General features: G+C 46.0%; 1 protein-coding gene across 1 annotated transcript in view; it reads right to left on the bottom strand.

Moving 5' to 3' along the window:
• LOC138473264 (pancreatic triacylglycerol lipase-like) overlaps nucleotides 1–25,852 on the bottom strand; it is a 393,166-nt gene that overhangs the window by 337,822 nt on the left and 29,492 nt on the right. Inside the window, exon 3 of the mRNA XM_069611903.1 lies at nucleotides 8,736–8,861. Coding sequence (XP_069468004.1) covers nucleotides 8,736–8,861 — 126 coding nt within the window. The remainder of the gene's footprint in view (nucleotides 1–8,735; nucleotides 8,862–25,852) is intronic.

Below are 25,852 nucleotides of genomic sequence, written 5' to 3'. Positions count from 1 at the left end.
GCAAAGTTCCTGAAAAGGAGCGCCCACCATCAGATTGCGTGAAGAAGACCATCACAGGAGGTCCGCCATCATGTAGGGTGGAACCGGGATCATCTTGGTATCCGGGTCTACAGCCTGAAGCCAGGAGCTCCAAAGAGCCAGCTGAGTACGCCTCATCTTGAGACGTGCAAGGGGAAGAGCAAGCATACACGAGGCCATAAGGCCTAGAAGTCTCTGGAACCACCGAACCGACATGCGCTCCGACTGAATGAAAAGCTGACTCGTGGCCAATAGATCCGCCATCCTGTCTACAGTCCAGTATACCTTCTGGTCGATCGTGTTCCTACAGAAACCTAGGAATATCAGGTCCTGAGAGATCGTCATGGAGGATTTCTGAAAGTTCACTGACAGCCCAAGGCAGAACAGGAGCTGGAGGAGAGACTGGAGATCGCTTGAGGCTTTCAATGGACAAGGACTGCTTAGGAGGCAGTCGTCCAAATATGGGTATACATGAACACTGTGTAGACGAAAGAAAGCTGTGATGACTGACATCATCTTCGTGAAGACATGCAGTGCCGAGCTGAGACCAAAAGGGAGCATCCGAAACTGGTAATGCTCCACTCCCAGGGAGAACCGCATATATTTCCGATGCTGTTTCCATATCAGAATATGCATATGCGCATTGTGAAGGTCCACTACGCTGAGTTAGTCACCGTTCCGAAGAGAGGTCTTTATTTGACAAGGCGTCATCATGTTGAATTTCTCTTGGGGAAGAGAAAGATTGAACCGGAAAAGGTTGAGGATGGTGTGCAGGCCACCTTGGTTGGGTTTGGGCACTGTGAACAGATGAGAGTAGAAGCCCTCCGCTAGGGGAACGGGTTCTACCACTCTGAGGTCTAGAAGTTACTGGACCTCGGCTCTGAGGGAAGGAGTCCCGATCTGTTGGAAGGGAGGGTTGAACGGTGGGGCAGGGGGGAGGGGCAAGCAGAAGCCGGCCCGAGCGATGAGCAAAACCCACCGGTCGTCGTGATGGTATGCCACGCCTCCAGATGAGATGAGATTTGTCCTCCCACCGATGTCTCGTGCGACCGCCAAAAAATATAATTTTGCAGACTTTTCGGCAGAGAGACTACCTGTCCCTGAAGGCTGATGGGTGAGAGAAAAATCGCCCATGTTGCTGTTTTCAACGGGAGCCACCAACCGGAGGATCAGTTCTGCGCAACCGGCTGTCTTGGAACCCCCTGAAGCCAGGGAAGTACAGATCTCTGCGAGTAAGGAGCTTTGGCTGGGACCTTTGCCAGGACCGATAAAGACTTAGCGGTCTGGTTGCTCGCCTTAGTCTTAGTAAGTTCATCATCTGTGGAAGAATGAAACAACTCCTTGCCATCCTTTGTTGCATGAAGCCAAGCCTGACGAGAGGTGTCCCCTCCACAACATAAGGCCTCGAGCTGAGGTATCAACATGGTGTGCCATGGCTTCCAGCAGATCCTGTGCCAAAACCCTGGTGTCCGACAAATGGGCCTTGAAGTCTTCCACCCTGTCCGCAGGAATAAACTCCTGGAATTCAGCCAAATCCTTCCACAGTTTGTTTCATATTTGCTGCTGCCAGAATGAGCTCGGTATTGGCCTGACGCAGCTGCAGTGCCGAATTGTCAAAGACTTTGTTGCCCAAGGAATCCAGCAATTTGTCCTCCTTGGCCAGAACTTGAGCCGAAGCTGCAGAGGTCGCAGTATCTGGCTTGGATTGCAGCATGGTAGCCGCTACCATTGTGGAGGAAGGGAGCGGGCAAGACGCCAAGGCTACCTCCTCGGAGGTGTGGAGCCTGTAACGGGCGTCGATCCTCTAATTGATATGCAGCTCAGTGTGGGGTTTATCCCAGACCTTACGGGCCTCGGCCAAAACGTCCTTCTGAAGGAAAAGGCTGGTGTGCTCCTGTGGAGACAGGGTGAATAATCCCCTTCCTGCAGAGCGGGGGCCTTAGGTACTGCAATGTCAAGAAGGTTCATCATATCCAAGACCCGGTCTTGGAATGCTCTGACAGAGCGGGGCTGGTCATCGCTATCCTGATCTGCCTGAGGGTCGTCCAGCGCATCTGGCTCAGACAGCTGGGCAGTCACCGGTGCCAAATTGTTGTCTCGTTCTGCTGGTGTCTTCTCAACCAGAGACAATGGAGGCAGAGGGGGAAGAGCTGAAGGCGGGCTGAGAGGAAGCAGTGGTATCAACCCCAGAGCGACAGGAGTCACGGCTGGATGCGCCAGAGCAGCCGGAGCCGCGCCTGGAACCGCCGAGGCAGGAAGTGGCGCAGAAGGTTCAGGATAGATCTCCTTGAAAAGGCCTTTAAAATACTCCCTCAGGGGGTCAGAGTGCATAAGTCTCTGAAAGTTCCCGAAAAAGGCATCCTCTGACAAAGATTTAGGCGCCGGGATGGACAGAGGCCGCTCATAAGGGGCATATCCCCACGAACGCAATGAGGAAGGCTGCCAGGAAGGCCCGCCACCCATCGAGTCTACATAGACCAACGGGGCAGAAGTAGGAGGAAGCGAGACCATATGCGGTAGTGGCATACAAACACACCAGTCATGGACAGGGCGGAACGGATTCGCACCATCCCGTGGAGAAGGCTGTTCACCAAAAAGAAGAATCCCATTCCATGTTGTCGATAGCGTGGGTGTAAGGGAAGAATCCAAAATGGCCACCGTATACCATTAGGGAAAGCCCGCCATTTCGTCTGCGCCTTTAGAGAACTGGGTCACATGTACCGATGAGGCAGGAATCTCCAAAGGTTGGTCCGGGGACTTGATAGAAAGTTTAGCCTTGAAGCAAGGATCCTCGGCAGAGCCGGTACTGTGGGGTATCGGATGTTTACTGGACATCCTAGAAGTTGCCCCTAAATTAGCCTCCAAGACAGGAACCTCGGCAAAGATGGTAACAGAAGAGATATGGTCAGAGACCTCCCTCCTTGCCCCCTCGACAGAACCGGTATAACTGCATCCCAAAGCGCGGGAATGCTGAGGAATCCACCTCACAGACAAGGCCTTTATAGGCCTCTCTGTTCTGTCGGTACACACCTTAGCCTCGAAGAGAGGAACTTCGGAACTGAGGCCGGTACGTTTAGCTCCCTTGAGAGGGGCCTCAAGCTGTGGCTTGGTACAGAAAACCTCAACAGAGGCCTCAGGGCATACCCCGGTATCTGTATGGGAAGCTCTGAAATCAGAGACCTCGGAGCGAACCCTGGTACCCAACGCCTCAGAAGGACTGGGCTGCGTATTTGCATCTGACAGGTGAACCTCGGAACGTATTTCGGTATCGGCAGGTCCATCGTGGAAACCCTCTGAGAAAACTCCGGTATGCTTGTTAAGCCTGTGAGGCACCTCAGGAACCCCTGGTAGCAGAGCTTTTGAAGCCCCACCCGGACCTGGAGGACCCCGGGAAGGAGTCCCCCAGCCGGGTGCCCCAAAAAGTAAAGAACTTACCGGCCGTCTTTTCTTTTCGTCGATGAAAAGCTGAAAATGCAGTGGAGGAACGCGCTGAAAGACCTCCTGCCACCAACGAAGGCGACGCTGAAGTGCCCGTACAGAAAGGCAGGCGCAGTAAAAACACGAGTCCCAACAGTGATCCGATCCCAGACAGTCCAAGCAGAGAGAATGGGGACCCACCCTAATGAAGCAACGTTTGCAAGAGGAACAGGAGGCAAATCCCAAACGATCCGGCATAGACGGAGGACTACGCAACCGCAGAACCGGAGTAGGAGAGAAGGACAACGGAGAAGAAAAATATCTTCCCGGTGATGCAAGTTCATTCAGCCCCGACCACGCGGAGAAATGGACTGAAGGGCGATGCGCAGGGCAGAGGTCAGGAGGAAGGTGTTACGGCCACATGCGGCACGCTGCGTAAAAAAGAGAAGGACAAACATTTTAATTTTGGATCCTTTTTGACAAAAGTGCTCCGGTCCCGTCCCAAAGGATGGAATGTCCCCCAAGTATTGAGGAAAGGGGACGGGACGTAGGAGTATGTTCATACACCTACACTGTGCTGCACATGAGAATTGCACATTAACATGCATGTTCCTTTGCTCCGAGATGCGCATTGACTGCACAGGTGCATTAAGGCTACTTTTGTACATGACCATGCTAAGGACACTTTGGTGGCTGCTGCATCTCAGCTTGTCCTTATATTCATTTATCTTCATTTTAATCAACATAACATCCTTATTTAAAGCATACACGCCAGAAAACAACAGATTGACAAAAAACAGGGACCAGATGTACACAACGATTTTGCATATGCAAAACGATTGTTAATCAGCCTGGGAGGCTTCCAAAACGCTAGATTGCATTGAACAAAATGTGTATTGTGATGACAATTGTCACTGTGAATTGCACACATTGCTGTCACTTGTGAGTTGAAAGGTAACTTAGGTGGAAAGTCAGCTTCTAACCTTTGCAGGTCTCCTAGAAATGCACAAATGGTTTCTGTCCGCTCGTGCAAGGTCTAGTGTATAGGTGAGGTGAGTGGATTCCATCTTCCTCCTCTCATAGGCCACACGAGGGAGACCACTCTCCAAGAGAGGTCGATATGTGTAGGCCGGGGATAATCACACGTAGGCAATCCTGGCACTGGACTAAATCTGCCCAAACACTGCAAGCTCTAAGAAGGCCCTCGCCTGTTGGACAGTTGCTCAGTGCCACTGAACTTTAATGCATATCCAATTCACCAGCCTCATTCCCACCACTCTAGCGAATGCACGGCTCTATTGCTTTCTCTATGACACTCACTCTTCAACCCACCACCCGACATCACTGGCAGAGCCAGTGCTCTTTATCGCTCTGGGCCTCATTACAAGTTTGGCAGTAGCCTTGCCGGTAAAACCGGCAGGCTGCCGACAAACGTGCACATTTTTCTGGCCCCTGGCAATGGGCAAATACAGGGCCATTACAACCCTGGCGGACCCTGTATTTTCCCATTGCCAGGGGCCGGAAACTGTTACTCCCCATTCCTATTTGAGCCCCAGAGGACTCAATGGGAATGGGGAGGTTGGATGCAACGGCACCATTCAGAATGGTGCCGGTGCATCCGACATGCTCTGCTCGCAGGTGCCGTTCCGCCCGCCAGGTCCAACCTGGCGGGTGAAAAGGCACCCACGAGCAGAACTCGTAGTTTGCCGGAGCAGCAAACTTGTAATGAGGCACACTGTGTGCACACAGAAAAGTGCTTTCATCTCTCCTTTCCTGTTGGCACAGACTGGCATGTAATGTTATTCAAGATATTTCCGAATACGCAAGTTCCATATTGGCACAAGAAGCCAGTACGGGTCGGGAAATGTTGGTCATATCTTGCCCTGCCTGACATGTAAATGACTTGTCCCCTGCCCTATTGACTTAAACTGCACAATCAGCCCCCAGTAGGTAATTCTTCTGATTTCCAAACATTCTCTTCTCCTACCAGTGTCACTAACATAGCATAGATCTACATGTCTGACACAGAGCCCTCACACCTCTGTCTCTACACTCCCACTGTCAGACTAGACAACATGGAAACTGCAGAGATTTCTCAACAAGAACTTCTCCTGAGTGGCCTGTTTACTTGAGGGCATGTCACTCTCGCTAACATATAACTGACTGCATGTGCCCTAATGGTCTCCACTTCCTCATCTCTCCTTCGGTCCAATTTACAAGCATGTACATCTTAGTGTGCTATTTTATCAAGAATGCTGTCAGACAATGTTTAATTTGATTCTCTTACGCAATCTGCACACCATATTTGCCTCTCTGAGTTGTTACATTGCATTCAAATGAGAAAACAGAGTATTCGGCAGGAGCCGAAAAGCAATAAACTAAACAGACGTAGCCTAATAGATTTTGGGCCTCATCATGTGTATTCCTTCAGAATTACTGTTACTGCCATGGCATGTGGTAGAATTAGCGCTTTATCATAACCTGTCGGGAATGCGCACACCACAATGATGGTAACAGTAATTCCGTCGAGCATAATTAGCGCTGAAACAAGGCACCCAGGCAGTAAATCTTCCAAAATCTGGCAGAATTACTGTTACCACCAGATAATCAGCAAAAATAGCACTGGCAGAATTAGCGCCAGCAGAAAAAGCCTCATCGCGAGAACGGGAAGCATTGTGGTGGCCATTTTGAAAAACACAATCCACCGTGAATCCCCCACTTCCTGTAGCCATCCAGACCCACAAGTCATAAGAAACACGTCCCAAGAGAGGACCAGAAGGAAGGTGTCACAATTCAGCGAGGGGGAGCTCCAACTCCTCCCTGATGAGGTGGTTGGCTATTGTTGATGACATAGATAGATAAATAGACATACAGATAGATAGATAGATAGACAGACAGACAGACAGACAGACAGACAGACAGATAGATAGATAGATAGATAGATAGATAGATAGATAGATAGATAGATAGATAGATAGATAGATTCCTAAAGCTAAATTACTCCAAACATTTTAATCTGGCTTCAGAGCTAACCATAGGACTGAGTCTATGACAACTGAAGTGCTGGATGACATTTTCTGCATTGCTGGTGGGGGGGAGGGTGCCTTCCTCTTGGTGTTATTGGATCTCTCAGCGGCATTCAACATCTTGGATCATCGCGTGGGAGTGGGGGGGATTGTTTTATAAATGGGTCCTGTCTTTCCTATCCAATATATACCAAATTGTTACGGTGGGGGCCAATGACTCTTCCTCTCTCCCTACACAATGTGGCATCCCACAGGGTTCAATGTTGTCCCCCGTTCTTTTCAATCTTCATATGGAACCACTGAGACAGGTATGGCATCTCTATCCATCAGTATGCAGATGACACTCAACTGTATCTCCAAGTGTCTTCAGAAGGTGACGCCATTAGACTACACCAATGCCTGTTTGATATTGAGACCTGGATGCATTTGGTACGTCGGTTCCATATTTAACAACTCTAAAACCGAATTCATATGGTTTAGTACAAGGAGAATTCTGGATAGTATTTCTCCTTGATTTCCATTAGATTCAAAGTCAGCTGTGAAATCTTCAGGATTCTTTCTGGACCCTGAGCTATCTTTAAAAACACATATTTGTATTTGTATTTGTATTTATTTGTTTATATAGCGCTTTACACCAAAGTGCTGTACAATTGAACAACTTAATACATGAAACATAAACAATATAATGGTAGAAGCAAATTACAATATGAATCTGTCAACAAAACAGTAAGAAGAGCAATTAACTGAAGGGAATAGGGAGAGTAGTGGAGTAGGACTGTGTGGGAGGGGGAGGGGTGAGGAGGAGAAGGAGGAGGGAAGGAGAAAAGGTGAGAGTGGGGAGGTAGGGGAAGGGATGGAGATATTCAAAGGGAAAGATAAAGGAGGAAGGGGAAGTAGGAAGGGGAAGGGGTTTCAAGGAGGAGAATGGAGAAGGAGAGATTTAAGGGAGGTGCAGAATGAGGAGAAGGTAGGGGTAGAGCGGATTGCGAGAAGTACGGAGTTCCAGTGCAGGGGGGCTAGGAGTTGGAAGGAGCGGAAACGGGAGGGGGCACAAGGGGATGGAGGTACAGCGAGAAGGAAATGGTCAGCTGAACGAAGGGAACGGGAGGGAGAGTAGAAAGAGATGAGGTAGGAGAGATAAGGGGGAGCAAGACCATGGAGAGATTTGAAGACAAGGCAGAGAAAGTGAAATTTAAGTTGGGAGTGAAATGGAAGCCAGCCAAGGGAAGAGAGGGAAGTACAGATGGAGTCATATAAACAGGAAGGCACAAACAGTTCATGATTAAATATCAATACTCTGGAAAATTAAACAATTTTTACCACTGAGCATTTTTTGCACCTTGTTCAATCCATGGGTCTTTCACAGGTGGATGGAGGGACCGCTTTACATATGGGATTCCATGCTTCTGCCTTAAAACCCTTGGAAATAGCCTTACACAGAGCAACCAAATTGATTGTTGGAGCCAGGAAATTTGATTCAGTGACTCCAATTGTAAGGCCCTTACATTGGCTTCCCTTGCCAGCGTGGATTCTTTTTAAATTGGGCTGTTTGACTTTCAAATCTCTTCGTTTAGGTCACCCTGCTTGTCTTTATGAAAAATTGTGTATTTTAGATAGAAATGAGAATTCCCAAAACTAAAGATAAGCTGATATTTTTCTTCCCAAAGGCAAAGGAAGCTCAGACAAAAAAACAGGCATACTCGACTGCTGCCCCAACTTTTGGGAATTGTATTCCAATTCACATTCGTAAAGCTGATTCTTTACTGCATTTTAGGAAATTGCTGAAAACTTACCTTTTCACTAGAAATGAATGTGTTCCTACATCCAGGCTTTAATTATTTTGTATTGAATTCTCTAGCATTTGTCGCGTTTCTCTTATTGGAATTGTGTTTTTTAACCATATTTTCTTTTGAATAATACAATGTTGTTATATTACTGTCGTTAAGACCCGATTTCGGCTTTGGAATCTTGTTTTTATTTTTGTATGAAAATTTCATTGCTTTCTAACTTTGTATAGCACTCCATATATCATCTGATAGATAGATAGATGCACAGATAGTTTGATACATATATTTTCACGTATGTCTCTGAAACTCATGATCCCCACACATACATCTCCAGCTTAAATAGTCACTGCTAATTTGGCCAGGTGACTCCCACCCAATCCTACAGGTCTATCACCCTGCCTACGCATCCTTTCTGCATATTCTCTGCATGTTTCTGGTTACATCCATGTGGCTGTCAGTGGTTGTGCCCTACTCTTGAGCCACCTACCTTGCACATGTCCGACAGCCAACTCTCCTCTCCTTTGTCGATGAATCCATGTGTTATGAACCGCGTCTTGCGACTTGTTCTGAAATTTGATGATGAGATGGTAGCTGCATTTTTTGCAGTGATTTCCTAATTTGGAGAAAGCATTGAACATTGTTGAAGAGAAGCGCAATCTATAAACAGTGCTTGACGAATGTCACTTGCAAAGTCCAACAAGCCAGCTTGGGACATCGTTCTTCCAAGACTGGATACAACATGTTGGCCAGAGACCCGCCATTGGGCGACGATTGGACCAGCATCTTTCCCCAATCATTGCAATGCCCGTTTCCAGAGTGAAGCCTGAGATTATTCTGAGTTCCAGGTCATAGCAGTCAGTTTTACAAGTTACAGCAAACACGTTTAGGGAGGGATGGCCTTAACGCTGGCAGCCACTCGCCCCACCCCCCCCCCATCCACCAGGGCGAAATAAAATGAGCACCCTCTCCACCCGCATTGGATTTGAAGGAAAAGGGAGTGTGTGCGAGTTGCCCAATTATGCGCTTATTTGGGCGAATTTTCGTAGCAGAAGGGATAATTCGAAAAAGTAGGGTAAGTGGGTCAGCAGACGGCATGTACAGCCTGTGGGCCTGCCCCGGGATTCGCTCCCTGGGGACTCTTAAGTCCCCACTCACCTCCAGAATGTTATTTAAGAGGATACTGTGTCAACACACCACTCGCTGAAAAATAGCATTCAGGCGTGCAAATGCCATAGACTAGCATCTCCCGAATGAAAGGAGGCAATTTGGCATGTATGCAGGAGATCACTTTATAGGAGGCATGCTGGCATGTATGTAAGGGATCACTTTATAGGAGGCATGCTGGCATGCATGCAAGGGATCACTTTATAGGAGGCATGCTTGCATGTATGCAAGAGATCCCTTTATAGGAGGCATGCAGGCATGCATGCAAGAGATCCCTTCATAGGGGGCGTGTTAGCATGTATGTAAGAGATCTTGGCATGGGTGTGTTGACATGTGTGTAAGAGAACACTTTATAGGAGGCATGCTGGCAAGTATGGAAGAGATCACTTTATAGGAGGGATGCTGGCATGTATGCAAGGGATCACTTTATAGGAGGCATGCTGGCATGTATGCAAGAGATCCCTTTATAGGAGGCATGCAGGCATGCATGCAAGAGATCCCTTCATAGGGGGCGTGTTAGCATGTATGTAAGAGATCTTGGTATGGGCATGTTGCCATGTATGTAAGAGAACACTTTATGCAAGAGAACACTTTATAGGAGGCATGCTGGCATGTATGCAAGGGATCGCTTTATAGGAGGCATGCTGGCATGTATGCAAGAGAACACTTTATAGGAGACAGGCTGGCATGTATGCAAGGGATCACTTTATAGGGGGCATGCTGGCATGTATGCAAGGGATCACTTTATAGGAGGCATGCTGGCATGTATGCAAGAGAACACTTTATAGGAGGCATGCTGGCATGTATGCAAGAGATCCCTTCATAGGGGGCGTGTTAGCATGTATGTAAGAGATCTTGGTATGGGCATGTTGGCATGTATGTAAGAGAACACTTTATGCAAGAGAACACTTTATAGGAGGCATGCTGGCATGTATGCAAGGGATCACTTTATAGGAGGCATGCTGGCATGTATGCAAGGGATCACATTATAGGATGCATGCTGGCATGTATGCAAGGGATCACTTTATAGGAGGCATGCTGGCATGTATGCAAGAGAACAGTTTATAGGAGGCATGCTGGCATGTATGCAAGAGATCCCTTCATAGGGGGCGTCTTAGCATGTATGTAAGAGATCTTGGTATGGGCATGTTGGCATGTATGTAAGAGAACACTTAATGCAAGAGAACACTTTATAGGAGGCATGCTGGCATGTATGCAAGGGATCACTTTATAGGAGGCATGCTGGCATGTATGCAAGAGAACACTGTATAGGAGGCATGCTGGCATGTATGCAAGGGATCACTTTATAGGAGGCATGCTGGCATGTATGCAAGAGAACACTTCATAGGAGGCATGCTGGCATGAATTCAAGGGATCCCTTTATAGGAGGCATGCTGGCATGTATGCAAGAGAACACTTTATAGGAGGCATGCTGGATTGCATACAAGGGATCACTTTATAGGGGGCATGCTGGCATGTATGCAAGAGATCACTTTATAGGAGGCATGCTGGCATGTATGCAAGAGAACACTTTATAGGAGGCATGCTGGCATGTATGCAAGGGATCACTTTATAGGAGGCATGCTGGCATGTATGCAAGGGATCACTTTATAGGAGGCATGCTGTCATGTATGCAAGGGATCACTTTATAGGGGGCATGCTGGCAAGTATGTAAGAGGACACTTTATAGGAGGCATGCTGGCATGTATGCAAGGGATCACTTTATAGGAGGCATGCTGGCATGTATGCAAGAGATCCCTTCATAGGGGGCGTGTTAGCATGTATGTAAGAGATCTTGGTATGGGCATGTTGGCATGCAAGAGAACACTTTATAGGAGGCATGCTGGCATGTATGCAAGGGATCGCTTTATAGGAGGCATGCTGGCATGTATGCAAGAGAACACTGTATAGGAGGCATGCTGGCATGTATGCAAGGGATCGCTTTATAGGAGGCATGCTGGCATGTTTGCAAGAGAACACTTTATAGGAGGCATGCTGGCATGTATGCAAGAGAACACTGTATAGGAGGCATGCTGGCATGTATGCAAAGGATCACTTTATAGGAGGCATGCTGGCATGTATGCAAGAGAACACTTTATAGGAGGCATGCTGGCATGTATGCAAGGGATCACTTTATAGGAGGCATGCTGGTATGTATGCAAGAGAACACTTTATAGGAGGCATGCTGGCATGTATGTAAGGGATCACTTTATAGGAGGCATGCTGGCATGTATGCAAGGGGTCACTTTATAGGGGGTATGCTGGCATGTATGCAAGAGAACACTTCATAGGAGGCATTCTGGCATGTATGAAAGAGATCTCTATATGGGGGCATGTTAGCATGTATCAAGAGATCTCTGTATGGAGGCATGCTGGCATGTATGTAAGCGATCACTTTATAGGAGGCATGCTGGCATGTATGCAAGGGATCACTTTATAGGGGGTATGCTGGCATGTATGCAAGAGAACACTTTATAGGAGGTATGCTGGCATGTATGCAAGGGAACACTTTATAGGGGGTATGCTGGCATGTATGCAAGCGATCACTTTATAGGGGGTATGCTGGCATGTATGCAAGAGAACACTTCATAGGAGGCATTCTGGCATGCATGAAAGAGATCTCTGTATGGGGGCATGTTAGCATGTATCAAGAGATCTCTGTATGGGGGCATGTTGGTATGTATGTAAGCAATCTCGGTATGTGGCATGTTGGCATGTATGTAAGTGATATCTGTATGGAGAGCATGTTGGCATGTATGTAAGTGATCTCTAAATGGGGGCATATTGGCATATATGTAAGTGATATGCATATGGAGGGCGTGTTGGCATGTATGTAAGTGATCTCCATATGGAGGGCATGTTGGCATGTGTGAAGAATTTAACTGGGGCATGGTGGCATGTATTCAAGTGATCTCCGTATGGAGGGCATGTTGGCTTGTATGTAAGAGGCCTCAGTATGTGGGCATGTTGGCATATATGTAAGAGTTCTTCATATGTGGGCATGTTGTCATGCATGTAAGCGATCTTGGTATGGAGGGCATGTTGGCATGTATATAATTGATCTTCGTATGGAGGGCATGTTGGCATGTATGTAAGTGTTCTTCATATGTGGGCATGTTGAAATGTATGTAAGAGATCTTAGTATGGGGCATGCTGGCATGTGTGTGAGTGATCTCCGTATCGGGGCATTGGCATGAATGTAAGTGATCTCCGTACGTAAGAGATCCAGTAACTGCCTTATTTATTTATTTATTTATTTAGTGCTTGAGGCCATGTGCAATAGGTTTTGTCATGTATTTTATATATTTATATCTGTCATCCTTGTGAGGTATTTTAACATATTTAATGTGTTGTATGCATGGTTTGTAAATGTTTTATGGAATATAAATTCCAAATAAACATGAAAACTGACTGATAAACAATAAGTATTGTCTCGCATATGTTCCATGCACTCAAGTTCGGTTAAAAACAAGCATCAGCAAACCAACGGTGTTATCTTGTGAATAGATATCGGGTAGGCATTTGCCAGGCATTTCCTGCTCAATTTCCAAGCTATTGCCATCATATTTCCAGGTACTACCGGCGTCCATGTCAAATGCCTTGCCCAGGCCTGCACAAAAGACAAAACGGTTGTCTTTGCCAATGCTTGTTTAGCTAGCACCTAATACAGGCCTTTTCCCCACTGGCGAATCTGGGAAGCTGGGTTATGCCAACAATGCCATGACCAAGAGAGTGGGCACTGGGGAATCATAAAGAGGCCATTATAGCACAATACAACGAGGCCCACATTTGAAAGGTGTGCACACTAATTGCTACTGATGTGACTTAGACAAGCATTGCCAGTGGAAGGAATGGCAGCAAACGATTGCAACGCTAGGCATCTTGGTCTATGAGTCTATCCGTGGACAGCTGTGAAAGATTGCTGGGGTGTGAGGGGTCTGGGAATAATCAGTCACAGCTCTGTCCTAATCAATGGTAGCCGGGATTTAATGCAAATGGATGTACATGCCTGTTAACGCATCCACGTGTGTGTGCATAAGTGTAGATCGTGCATGCAGGGGTATGTGCACCTGTGAGCTGTGCACCCAGAGATGTGTATATATGCGAGTAGCGGATCCAGAGATGTATTCACCTCATGGACCCAGCATAGGCCTGAGAAATGTTCATCTGAAGGTCTGATAACCTGCGAGTTGTGCATCCGAGGATGAGTATGCTGCAGAACGTGCATTCTCGGATGCCTGCACCTGCAAGTCTTTCCCCTTAAGATGTGTACACCTGTGAGTCATATTTCCAGAGATGGATATACCTGCGAATTGTGCAGAGATGTGTTTGTGTGTTGCATCCAAGGATGCGTATGCCTGCAGACAGGGCAGGTTCTAGCCAACTTGGTGCCCAGGGCGAAACACTAGAATGCGCCCCGACACCTGACTGGCACACGTCACTCCCAAACTAAACCTCTGTGTCACGCAACAAAAGCCTCCTCCATATCAACAATTCATTGCTACATAAATGAAGCTGCTTTCATTACATTGTAATTCAAGAGCTTTACAGAAGAAATTTAATGTGAAAACACAACTGTTGCTGCCCAAGTAAATGGTTCTTCTGCCACCTGCTCTTAACGAAGGCTTTGCCTGAATGCAGTTTCAAATGAACCATACTGGCACACTGTGGTGTGGACAGCCTGCCACGGTCTGAGGGTCCATTGATCACTGGCCCTGTGTTGCAGCCATTCTGTTTGAAAAACCTCACTTGTATTTCGCAAGGGGTAACACTAGACTAACCATATGAATTATTTTCTGATAGAAGGTTATCATTCCAAGGAGGACAGTCTGGCACACTCCTATTGTGCTCTCTCAAAATACCCCCATGAGAGAAGTAATGGGGACACATAGCACCAATAAGTGTTCCTGTCTGTTTTGCATTAAATCACAGAGCATTCTGGGAATATAACAATGGGCAGAGATCTCTATATTTGATATACAAGTGTGTGATAAAAGTATTGTATGTATGAATCAGTAAATGAATAAAAGAAACAAGGCTTGGTGCTCACATCACTATTAACAACACTTACTCTAACATTAAAATGTTTGTAACCATGAACCATACATACTCATTCAACCATCTTAACTTTTTGAATGCGAGGATCACATGTCTGCAACATCAGCCACTCAAATGGGTCATAAGGGCTATTTTGCTTCTTGTTTCTGGAGAATGTTAGAAGAGAAGGGGTTGGGTCTTAGTGTGAGCATGCTCAGTCCAAAATACAGAAACATCTTTAGGGAATTATACCTATAGACCAGAACAGATACTTTCAAGAGACACCAATAAAGAGGGAAAAATGCACAGAAAGGATTGTACTTCTTACAATAGTATGGTATAGGGCCCACAGTTCCTCAGCCACTACCGCCTCACCATTGCGTCGGCCTCAGGGGTTATTTCTGAAAAAAGACCAGGCCCATGCGTTATCTAACTGAGCTGGCATAGGCATCTCTTATTAGGGGTGGCCTGCAGCGAGTGAATATCATGGTGTGGCGGTGTAGAAAGGGTGTTTGGCCTAGTGGATGTACAATTTGAGGCAACTTCTTTGATTACTTTATATTTTTAAGTGTAGGGACAGTATGCTACACACACAAACAATTCAAGTGTGCTATTGTATGGACATGGGACACATACAACAAAAACAGTCTAATGTGCCGTTACATAGAGGAGCACCATATAGACGCCTTAACAAACAGGGTGCTGACTTGGGCAGCACACAAATCTTAGCTGCACACATATCACGCACTGGCGTAACAGGGGCCCCCGCAGCCCCCGCGGTGCGGGGGGGCCCGCGGTGTGGGGGGCCCCACCAGCACATGGCTGGGAGGGGGCCCCAGTAAAAAAAAAAAAAAAAAAAAAAAAAAAAAAAAAATTTCTAAAAAAAAACAAAGTTTCTTTTGAAATTCACTCTGCATTCATAAAGAACATTTCTGTAACAGAAATAATTTCTTTATGAAGGCAGAGTGACTACAAAAAGAAACTTTCTTTTTGAAGTCTGAGGGCCCCCGTACCCCATGACATGGAAGACCCTAGGCTGGAGGCCTCCATGTCATGGGGTGGGGGGGGGGGGTGGGGAACCCTATGCCTTCAAAAAGAAATTGTTTGTTTTTGAAGCCACTCAGCCATCATAAAGAAATTATTTTGATTATGGTTCGGTCCTTAACTGAAATAATTTCTTAATGAAGTTATAGTGACTTAAAAAAGAAACAATGGGGCTCATTCTGACCATGCCGGTCTGGAAACAACGGTGCTGGTAAGCTTACAGGCACTGTTGTTTCCGGACCAGCATATTACAGGTCTGCCTGGTGGGGCTGCCGTGCCCGACAGGTCTGACCCTGCCAGGCACAGCAGCCACGGTAGGCAGACCTGTCACGGAAGCACCGGCACCGTTAACAATGGTGCAGGTGCTTCTGTGTCCCCATTCCCGTGGAGTCTGGGGTTTAACGAAATTACCGGCACCTGATTTCCCAGCCGCCGGACTTGAAATAGCACAGTGGCACCGGGAAGTCAGGCCATAGTAATTTTTTATGGGTCTGGCGGCAACCCGCCGGTAGCACCGGCACGGTTACCGCTGGACCCGTAATGAGCCCCAATTTCTTTTTTAAGTAATAGGGCCCCCCCTCAACTCCATGAGGTGTGCGTGTATGAGTCTATGGTGAAAGGGTGCACACTCAAATGTATAGCCGGCTGCCTGTGTGTGTAGGGTGAAAGGGTGCACACTTAAATGTATGGGTGGCTGTGGGGGTGTGCCTGCATGGTGAAAGGGTGCACACATAAATGTTTAGGTGGCTACCTGTGTGAGTGTATGGTGAAAGGGTGCACACTTAAATGTGTGGATGACTGGGTGTGTATAAGGTGAATGGTGTGTGTGCTTGTGTACAGGGGCACAAGAAAACCTTCATTTCGGGGGGGCTAACCCTTCAAATGTTGGGAGAGGCGCTAACTTCACATGCAGTGGGGAGGGGGAAACTTATTTGTGTGGGCGCATCCAAATTATTTACGCATTTTAATGAGACTATTCTAGTGCAGATTCAATGTTACAAGCAGTTAACTCTCTCCTATAAGTCTCCTGTTCCCTCTCTACCCTTCCAATCACTCCCCTGGCATGCAAGTACTAAACCCACATCACGATTTCAATCGCCTAAACAATGTGGAATTTGAATGCAGGTACTAACAGTGAAATGCTTTACGTTGGTAATTGTTGTGTTCTTGTTAACAGCAAAAACCAGGTGCCGTTTAAAATCTGTGTCCTGTTCGGTCTGGCAACTGCTCTAAAGGTTAGCCAAGTTGAGTCAATATAGCCCAAAATGTCAGGGGGGGTAGTGCTGAAGCCCAGTCAACTCAATGGTGTTGCGCTACTACTTGTGTTTAATGCCTTGCTTACTCCTAGCCCTATTCTTCCTCGTTCCAGTACTTATATACGAGGCAGTACGTGTGTTTGAGGCACTCTGCCTCATACAAAAGTACTGGGAAGAGGTAGAGGTACATGGAGGTAATGCCTGATTTAGCTACCTGTAATCTTCATCACTCCTAGTCCCGCAGTTCCTCATCCCAGTACTTACCTATGAGGCAAGGAGCCTCATACGAAAGCTCTGGGACAAGGAAGAGGGACGCAGAGGTAATTCTGGGCCAAGGAGCTGATTGTGGAGGTTGGGGTGGTGGGTGGGAGGGAGAGTGGATGTGTGGGGGGACAGGATTGTGTGATAAATCATAATGGTTGTCCATGTCCAGGCTAAGCAGGCATGATATGTGGTATTAGTGGCTAGAGAGGCATTTTGATTTAGCCAGTCTAGTCATTCCTCAGTTTGGTATGACTTTCTTTTAACTGGACATTTCTGATAAAGTAGTCCTGCTAACTTTAATTACCTGGCTAGATTGGCATTTGGGTGCTGCCAGTCTAGCCATTTCTTACTGCGGCATTGTATATTTTTCTGGGCATCTGTGATAAAATGATATGATGTGATTCAAGTCATTTATAATGCGCCTGTACACAAGTGTACACAAGGGAGGGATGATAGAGGGAGGACAAGACAAACGATCTCACTAGGCCTTGTGTCATTGTGAGAACGAGAAGTGCAAGGGAAAAGGGAGCAGGGAAGTGCAAGTGAGAGGGGAGGGGAAAACAGGGCAGCAATGCTCTCAGTAAGTGCAGCCAGGGCAGAGCAGCTATTGGTTGTGCAAGGAGAACAATGGACTTCAGGGTTACAGTTACAGCCCCTAAGTGCATGGTAGGCCCGGAGGCAGTGCAAGGGTGACCAATCAAGAAAGAGCCTGGACTCAGAGAGACTCTGAGGGTAGCCAAGCAGCCAGTCAGTACAGCAGACATGTAGGTCAGGTAGGTCAGCAGGGAGGGAGAGAGAGAGAAAGCAGCAGAGAAGAGGAAAGCTTTTAGCTGCTTCCGAAACTTCAGGTTGTCCGCCTCAAGTTTGAGAGGGGCAGGGAGGCCATTCCAGTTGGAGGCACCAGCAGAGGAGAGAGGTCTACCCCCACTCTCTGCCTGGAGAAATGTCTAAGCCTTAGAGAGTTGGAGGTAGCTGAGTGAAGGGTTAGAGAAAGAAGGTATTTTGGAAGATAGCATTGGATTTAGTGTTGGCACTGGCCCCAGAAAGCCTTGTGGGCAATGCAAAGGTTCTTGAACTTGATCCTTGCAGCCAGTGGAGAGATTTCAGGGCTGGAGAAATACAATCCCAGGGCTTGAGGCCAAGGCTAAGTCTTGCAGTCCTGTTCTGGATTATTTGCAGATGAAGGAGACTAGAGGAAGACAGATTGAGAAAGTGGCTGTTGCAGTAGTCCAGCTTAGAGACAGTGAGCTTCTGGTGGAGAGTGAGAAAGGGAAGAGTCCCTTTGAGGAGGAGCAGCTGGTAGTGGGACTTCTTGGTTATGTCCGAGATGTTAGGAGAGAAAGAGAGTGTGGCGTTGAAGATGACACCAAGGTTTTCTGCCTCGCAGGAAGGCAAAGGAAGAGGGCCCAAGGTGGTCTGCTATAGTGAGAGAGGAAACACAGTGGCAAGGGTCCCAATGAGAAGGATCTCTGTCTTACTGGCATTAAGGCAAAGATTGTTGGAGGCGCACCAATCCTGAATCGTGGATAGACAGTCAGGAATGAGCAAGAGAGGAGAGGAGGATGAGGGGAGCCTGAAGGAAAGCTGAGTCATCTGCACAACACTGAAAGTTAGAGGATAAGGTAGAGATCAGGGAGGCCAAAGTGGCCAAGTAGAGGTTGAAAAAACAGCGTGAGAGGATAGAGCCCTGGGGAATGCCACAGGTAGAGAGAGGTGGCGGAGAGAATGGGACCACGATCAACCTGGGAGTGGAGTGGCGGTCCAAGTGGAAGTAGGTCAGTCACTCTAGGGTCTGATCTGTGATGCCCAGGTTCTCACAGAGTCGATTGATCAGGATGGCGATGTTGACCCTGTCGAAAGCAGAGGAAAGATGAAGGATGAGAATAGAAGGAATGCTGGAATCAAGGTAAGAGAGCAGCACAGGTGTTAAGGAGAGCAGTTTCCATGCCTCTGGCAGCTCTGAAGCCAGACTGATGGTCATGGAGACAACCAACAGATTCAGTGTGGAGAGTAAGCTGGGAGATGGCAAGCTTTTCCAAGAGTTTGCTCAGGAAAGGTGGAGATTGAGCGATAGTTTTCCAGCAGGTAGGATCAGCAGACTGCTTCTTGAGGAGTGGGTGCACAAGGGAGTGCTCAAAGGGAGAGGGGAACATTGCAATGGCGAAAGAATGATTACAGAAATCGGCCAAGGCTGGAGCGAGGGTGTCAATATGGGCTTTGATGGTTCTGGAGGAGCAGCGGAGCACCTGTTTGGACGACACTTTCATAGATCGGACTTGTCTAGAAACCTTGTCAGGTGTTGTCAGAGAGAAAGAGGAAAAAGGAGGAGGAGAGAAGAGATGGCCAAAATGGGCGGAGAGAGGAAGAGGACATAGAGGACAGGATGTCCTGAGATTTAGAAGAGAAATGAGAGGCCAGAGCTGTACAGAGGGCATGGGAGGGAACAGAAGAGGTATAGACCACAACAGGATTGACCAGTTCCTTGCAGATTTTAAAGAGTTTGGCCATGTTGTTCGAGGCCATGGAGACACATGCTTTATTGTGTGCTCTCTTCTTGATGAGTGTTATTGCTTTGACTGGCATTTTGCTGAAAACAGTCTAGGTTTGTCTAAATGTGGCCTGGCATTCTGTACTATAATGTTATTACGTGTTTACACTGGTCTACATTGTGCAGCCAGTTGGAAGCATTAATGTTCCTGTGCACTGTTGGTGACTTGCATGTATTGGATTGTGTTACCCTACAAAACAATTGCAAACACTCTGGCTTTATAGCCAATTTATCTCAGAAAGTGTGCTGTATATTGCATTGAAACACATATTTATATCTTTTTCCTAGTGCAGTGTGCGGCATACCCCTTCAGCAGCACGTTCATGCGTATTGTGCAAGCGTGACAGTCTAGGCCGGCCCAGAGTGTGGCGCAACCCGTGATTTGTTGCCGAGTTGGGGGGCCCCCTCAGCATGGCTCGCAGGGGGGCCCCCACATTTTGTGTTACGCCACTGATATCACGGCATTGATTTGGCACAGACTACGGGTTGCACGGTGACACAATGAAGCCTGGTTTCCTAATCAAGGTGTCAAGTCACATTGAGGCGCCATCTAGCAGTGCTTGGCGTGTTAAGAAAATTAACATTTCTTGAATGCTTCGTCCATGTCCCAAAGCAGCCACTAGACCAATTAGGCAAGTAAATGTCAGTTAACTTTCTCAGGCATGCGCCACATGCAAGTATAAAGTAATATACAAAAGGAACAGGTTGGGGTGTCAAAGACGAGAAAATAAAGAACATAGTTTAAAACTGTTTCTGCATGGCAGGTTAATTCTCTTGGAAGAAAGCGTAGAATTGGTCAGCTAACTGATGCCTTGTGCTGCCCTTCACAATAAAAATAACCCATCTTCAGTGCTTATCACTGTGGTGTAAAAACAATGGCTTGGTAAATGAGCCATGACTTAGAATTGGCGCTGCGTTTGGAACATGCATTCCGTTATTTGAAACAAAGGAATGCTTAACTATTACAGGGGCAAGCTAAAAGCAGTAGTCTGGGCGGGCCCCTTCCTGCGCCCCTCCTCACCCTGAGCTGCTTAAGCTTTGTTTCCCAGGCAGCCGCCTGCCCCAAGAAATGGGCCACCTGCATTCTCAGCTGGGTACACCTGCAAGGCAGGTTTCTTAAGATGTGTACACCTGCAAGTCATGTATCCAGAGATGCCTGTGCCTGTGAGTGACACATCCAAGGATGTGTATGACTGCAGATCATGCATTCTGAGCTGGGTACACCTGCAAGTCAGGTTTTTTAAGATGTGTACACCTGCAAGTCAGGTTGTCATGTATCCAGAGATGGCTGCGATTGTCATTGGTTATTTATAACGTGCTTAATACCCAGAGGTCTCTAAGCACGGACCCGGGGATCGAACCTGTGTTGCTTCGCGAGGTCTTGCTTCCAAGGCGAGCAATTTGCCCCTGAGCTATCCTCCCGGCCAACCTGTGAGTGGTGCATCCAAGGATGTGTATGGCTGCAGATCATGCATTCTGGGATGTATAAACCTGCAAGTCATTCCTCTTAAGATGTGTACACATGTGAGTCATGTATCCAGACATGATTATATATTTTTATTTTTTATTTGCATATGTTTTATAAAAAAAGCCTTTACAAACATTATTTGAAACCATGGAATAGTTACAAAAAATTAAAACAATTGATTTTGAAATTTGATTTCTAAGATTAACAATGTTAAAATACATAGGTCGGACTCTCCTCCAGTACTGTGTGCAAAATAGCAACTGTGCAAATTCAAATAATAAATAAAAAAGTACTTTCGCACTAGAAGACCTAGGATAACAGTATTAAAAACAAAACTAACAATCAGACTTTGCGATACTCGATGTACTGCTAACAAAGTTGGGAGCTAAAAACAATTCTAGAACGTAGTCTTGTTAAAGCAGTGCTTATACTGCCGGTATAGACATCTATGTAAACTGATCATATAAACAATCTACTAGGCATTCTCCATTCACAAATGTTCTTCATGAATTACTTTCAACTAGCGAGTTAGAGGTAGAACCAGAGAGAGGTTTTCTCCCCACATGCATCTAAGCCAAAGAAAATTCATTGAGAATCTTGATTCATCAGTGATGTATTTTCCAAAGGCAATCACTCTCACAGATCTAAAGTTGGAACACGAAGCAACAAGATGTTTCAAGGTTTCAAAAGATTTACTAGAAGGACAGAATTTGCAGGTGCACACCGATGTTTCAACGCCCTTCGATCCCAGTGTTTAGTTCTTTCGTAAGTGTGAAATTGATTGAGTATGCATCTGATGTATAATGCACAAGCCTTCTCACATGCAAAACAAAGACGATAAGAGCTATGTGGGCTTCTCTTCTTAACAAAACATGTGTATTCCTTATACATGCTATATTTGCTCAAGGCATCAATAGTGCACACCCAATCAAAATCGTAGAGCTTAACAAAGCTCGGACGGGTAATTAGATCTTGCTTCACCCCATCAAATGTAAACAGTAGAGATTGCATTTTTTCACAGAACATTATTAATGAGGCAGGACGATCGTCATCGAGCATCTCTGAGAGGACAACGTACAGTGAATTTGAAGGAGGATCAATGATTTTGGAATAGTTTGCCAGGATTCTCCATTCATATCTCGAAGAAAGAGAGTTAAGCCCAAATTTGTGTCACCAAATGGAATTGGCTAATGAAATAGCCAATCCCAAAGTTTGCTTCCAAATACGACCTTGAAGTATGTTTAGAAATGGACTTAAATCTGCTAAACGCATGTCTAGACCATGCAGGAGGATCGGTTCTACCTTTAGAATATAATAGTCTATTGCTGGTATTACAGAAAATGTGAAATATTATCTGAAATTATTTTCATTATGAGAGTAACAATCTTGATTTCTGATTAAGAGAGTGCCTCCACATAGCTAGTGAGGAGGTATCACAGAGGTTGTAACCTAGGTATCGTAGTAGTAGTGAGCGTTCAATTGTAGCTTCTTCAATTGACCATTTAAAGGACCCAATTCTTCTCCTGCCACTAAAAATCACAATCTTTGATTTGGTGGAATTTGAGTATAAATTATACTTGTGTGCGCAAGTAGAAAAGATTTGCAGTTTATTCTGTAATCCAAAGGGCGTCTTATCGAAGAAAATCAGGCAATCTGCAAATGCCATCCAGTGAATTCAGAGATTGCCTAATCTGACCGGGAATATATTTTCGTGTAACCAGATGTCGTTAAGGTCACTCAGATATCGGTTGAAAAGAATAATAGCCAGGTTGCAGCCTTATTTGATTCCTGTAAACATGGGTATTGCATCTGTTAGCGCTCCATCCTTATTAATTCTCACCCTATAGTTGGCGTCTAACGTGTAAATGATGAGAATAAGATGTTGGGGAATACCAAACTTTGCCATTTTATTCCAGATATGGTTACGAATGATGCAGTCAAAGGCTGACGTCATATCGAGGGAAGCCATGTATGCTGGACTACAGCCTGACTTCTTTATTAACTCCAGAATATGAGATAAAATCATGGCATTGTGGGTTGTGCCCATTTTGTTTTGAAAATCTATTCGAAATCTTGAAAGGATGTCATGATCTTGGATATGTCTTTCCAGTTCGTTGAGAATCAAAATTGAAAATACTTTTGAGGAAGCATCCATGAGGGCGATAGGCCAATAGTTAGAGAGAATGGATGGATTTCCTTTTTTATATATCGGAATGATTATATAAAGCAACCAAGATTTTGGCATCATCTTGGATTTGAATATAGATTCAAATTTAGCCTTAACAATTGAGACCCAGAAGTGTGGATCAAATTTGAGCACACAAGACAGAATCACGTCAGGACAGGCTGCTTTTGAAAAATTCATTTTGGAAATGGCCCATTCAATTTCCTCCAGAGACCATTGACAATTCCCCATTGGTGATATGTCAAAGTTCAATTGCGGAACATCAGTATAGGCTGCAGCTAATTGATAGGTTCTTAAAAGATGATCTTTCCAATCCTCTGCTGATATGGAGCAATTCATGGCCGCAGTTGATTGGTTTGTTGAATTCCTTATCATTGACCAAATCGATTTGGTGTTGTGCTTGCGCAAGTATTTGAGCATCTTTTTGATTATCAGTGATGTGCATCTTGTATTTAATTTGTTTAATCTTGTTCTTATAACACTGCAAAATCTGTTTCTTGATTTTTGTATACTGGATGCCATTCATTTCCAGACCTTTTAGATGCGTGAGATCTTTGTTTAGCTTCCGTTTGAGAGCAGCTACATCTGGATAATATGTGTGCTTAATACTTGAGATGTGAGAAGTTTGTTTTTTGATAAGTTGCGTGAGCTGTGCATTAATGATACCTTTATAAAGTTCTTCCCTGTGGGGAGCAAGTCTGCCTGCCACGAAATGTTTTGCCGAACCATATTAGTGATCTGACGACATAATTTTGAGCTCCAACAAAGAGATATGTAGGAACGCTCAAATTCTATCTGCGTAAGTGCTGGAGCAATTACATATGTGGTGTACTCCAGGTTCACATTCAGGTTAATAATCACGTGATCACTAAGACCTGGATTATACGTGGTCACAGGATCACAAAAATTCAAAAGGTTCATAGACACACAAAAGTAGTCTATATAAGATTTTGTAAATCCATGTTGCCACGTGAAGTTAGAAGAATTAGTTCCAATTTCAGCTAATTCATGTCCCAGTTCAGCAGTTAAGACACACATCTTTTCCCTCTTTTTTTTCATTTTTTTTTTTATTTACTTGTGAATAATCATAAGAGACAATGATTTTTACAAGGATGATCAGAATCCAAGGATGATCAGAATCCGAGCTAGCCGCGTGTGCTTCTGCTTGCGTGTGAATACGCCAGCTCGCACAATCTGTTGCAAGAAGTTAGGGTCCCTTACGGGTTGACCGGACTGGTCAGGCCCAGAAGAACTAAGTGTGACTGTGGGTCCGAAGGACAGACCTTGCTACACCAGAGGAGGCGCTGTCTGTCTCAGTGAGAGGCCGTGTTTTTGTCTGCCTAGTGAGAAGATTCTTTGGCCTTTATTTTTGTTAAGGCAACTTCCAGTAGTTTGCATGCCGCTACAGCCCAGCGTGTTTTTTCGCCCGAGATGAGACGGCACCACCACGTGTCTTCCTCCACCAACACTGAGTTGACCCATAAGGGTTCCAAATAGGCTACACGTTATGCGTTGAGAGTGTGGCAGTTTAGCAGAAGATGGCGAATTGTCTCGATTGTGTCGTCGGATTGACATAATCTGCATGTGGTTGCAGCGGCCAGACTTCTTATCGCCAAGATTTCTCTGGTATGGAGCAGGTTAAGCCTTGCTCTTAGGAAGTATGTTCGAAGATTTCTGTTTGGAAATTTTACACAGTAGGCCAGTGGGCAGTTGAGCCGGTTGAATGTCGGTGGCAGATGCTTTAAGAATTTGATCGCTCTGGTTTGGTCGGCTGTAATGATCCAATCTTGATTTTTCAATTTTTGAGACGCTCTTTGTGGGTTGGTTTTCAGGTCCTCTGTAGAACATGCCACTTGCTCCAGATTGTTTGCTTGACAGGCGATCCACTTCTTGATCTCCGAGCATTTAGTTGATTCCAGTTCTTTATTGATGGTGTTAAAGATTGGGAGACCATCTTGAATAAGGGTCTTTCTGAAGATAGCCATGGAGGCAAGGCTGACCGTTGCACCCAGCGAGAGTAGGCCCAGGTCTCTTCTGATGGCTGCGATCGGGATGGAATTCGGAAGACCCAAAGTTGTCTTCCATATGTAGCCTTCCAGCTTAGGCCATATTGAACTAGGCATGTTAATGGTGGCGTCCACGCCGTAGGTTAGTGCAGGGACTACTTTGCCTTTGTAGAAATTGATGACGGGCGTCCAAGAGAATTTGCCGAATTTGCAGTCAATCATCTTCATTTGCCAGGTTAGGTTTTTTACTTTCTCCCAGAGATGCAGTTGCATTTTTGTCTCCTTTGGAGACCCGTCGATGTAGACTCCCAAGTATTTAAAATGTGGGACGACTTCGATGCTGCAATTATTCACTGACCATGAATGTGCTGATTTCTTCGACTGGCGCTTCTTGGCCAGTATCATGATTTTTGTCTTACTGTTGTTTATTGTAAGGTTGTTGATGGCCATGTACTCTGCCAGGTTATCTAGCTGGCGTTGAAGGCCTATTAGTGTCTGGTCTAGAAGGATCATGTCGTCCGCATAGAGAATACGGGACAGGACGGAGTTGCCCAGCTTCGGAGGAAAGCTGTGGACCGTCGCTTCAGATTTTTGAAAGTCTCCCAGGAAAGCAACAAAGAGGGCCGGCGCCA

The sequence above is a fragment of the Ambystoma mexicanum genome, chromosome 8, assembly GCF_040938575.1.
Source record: "Ambystoma mexicanum isolate Mex_15411 chromosome 8, UKY_AmexF1_1, whole genome shotgun sequence".
NCBI classification, from domain to species: Eukaryota; Metazoa; Chordata; class Amphibia; order Caudata; family Ambystomatidae; genus Ambystoma; species Ambystoma mexicanum.
Note: the sequence above shows the minus strand (reverse complement) of the source record. Positions and strands in the feature narration are given on the sequence as shown.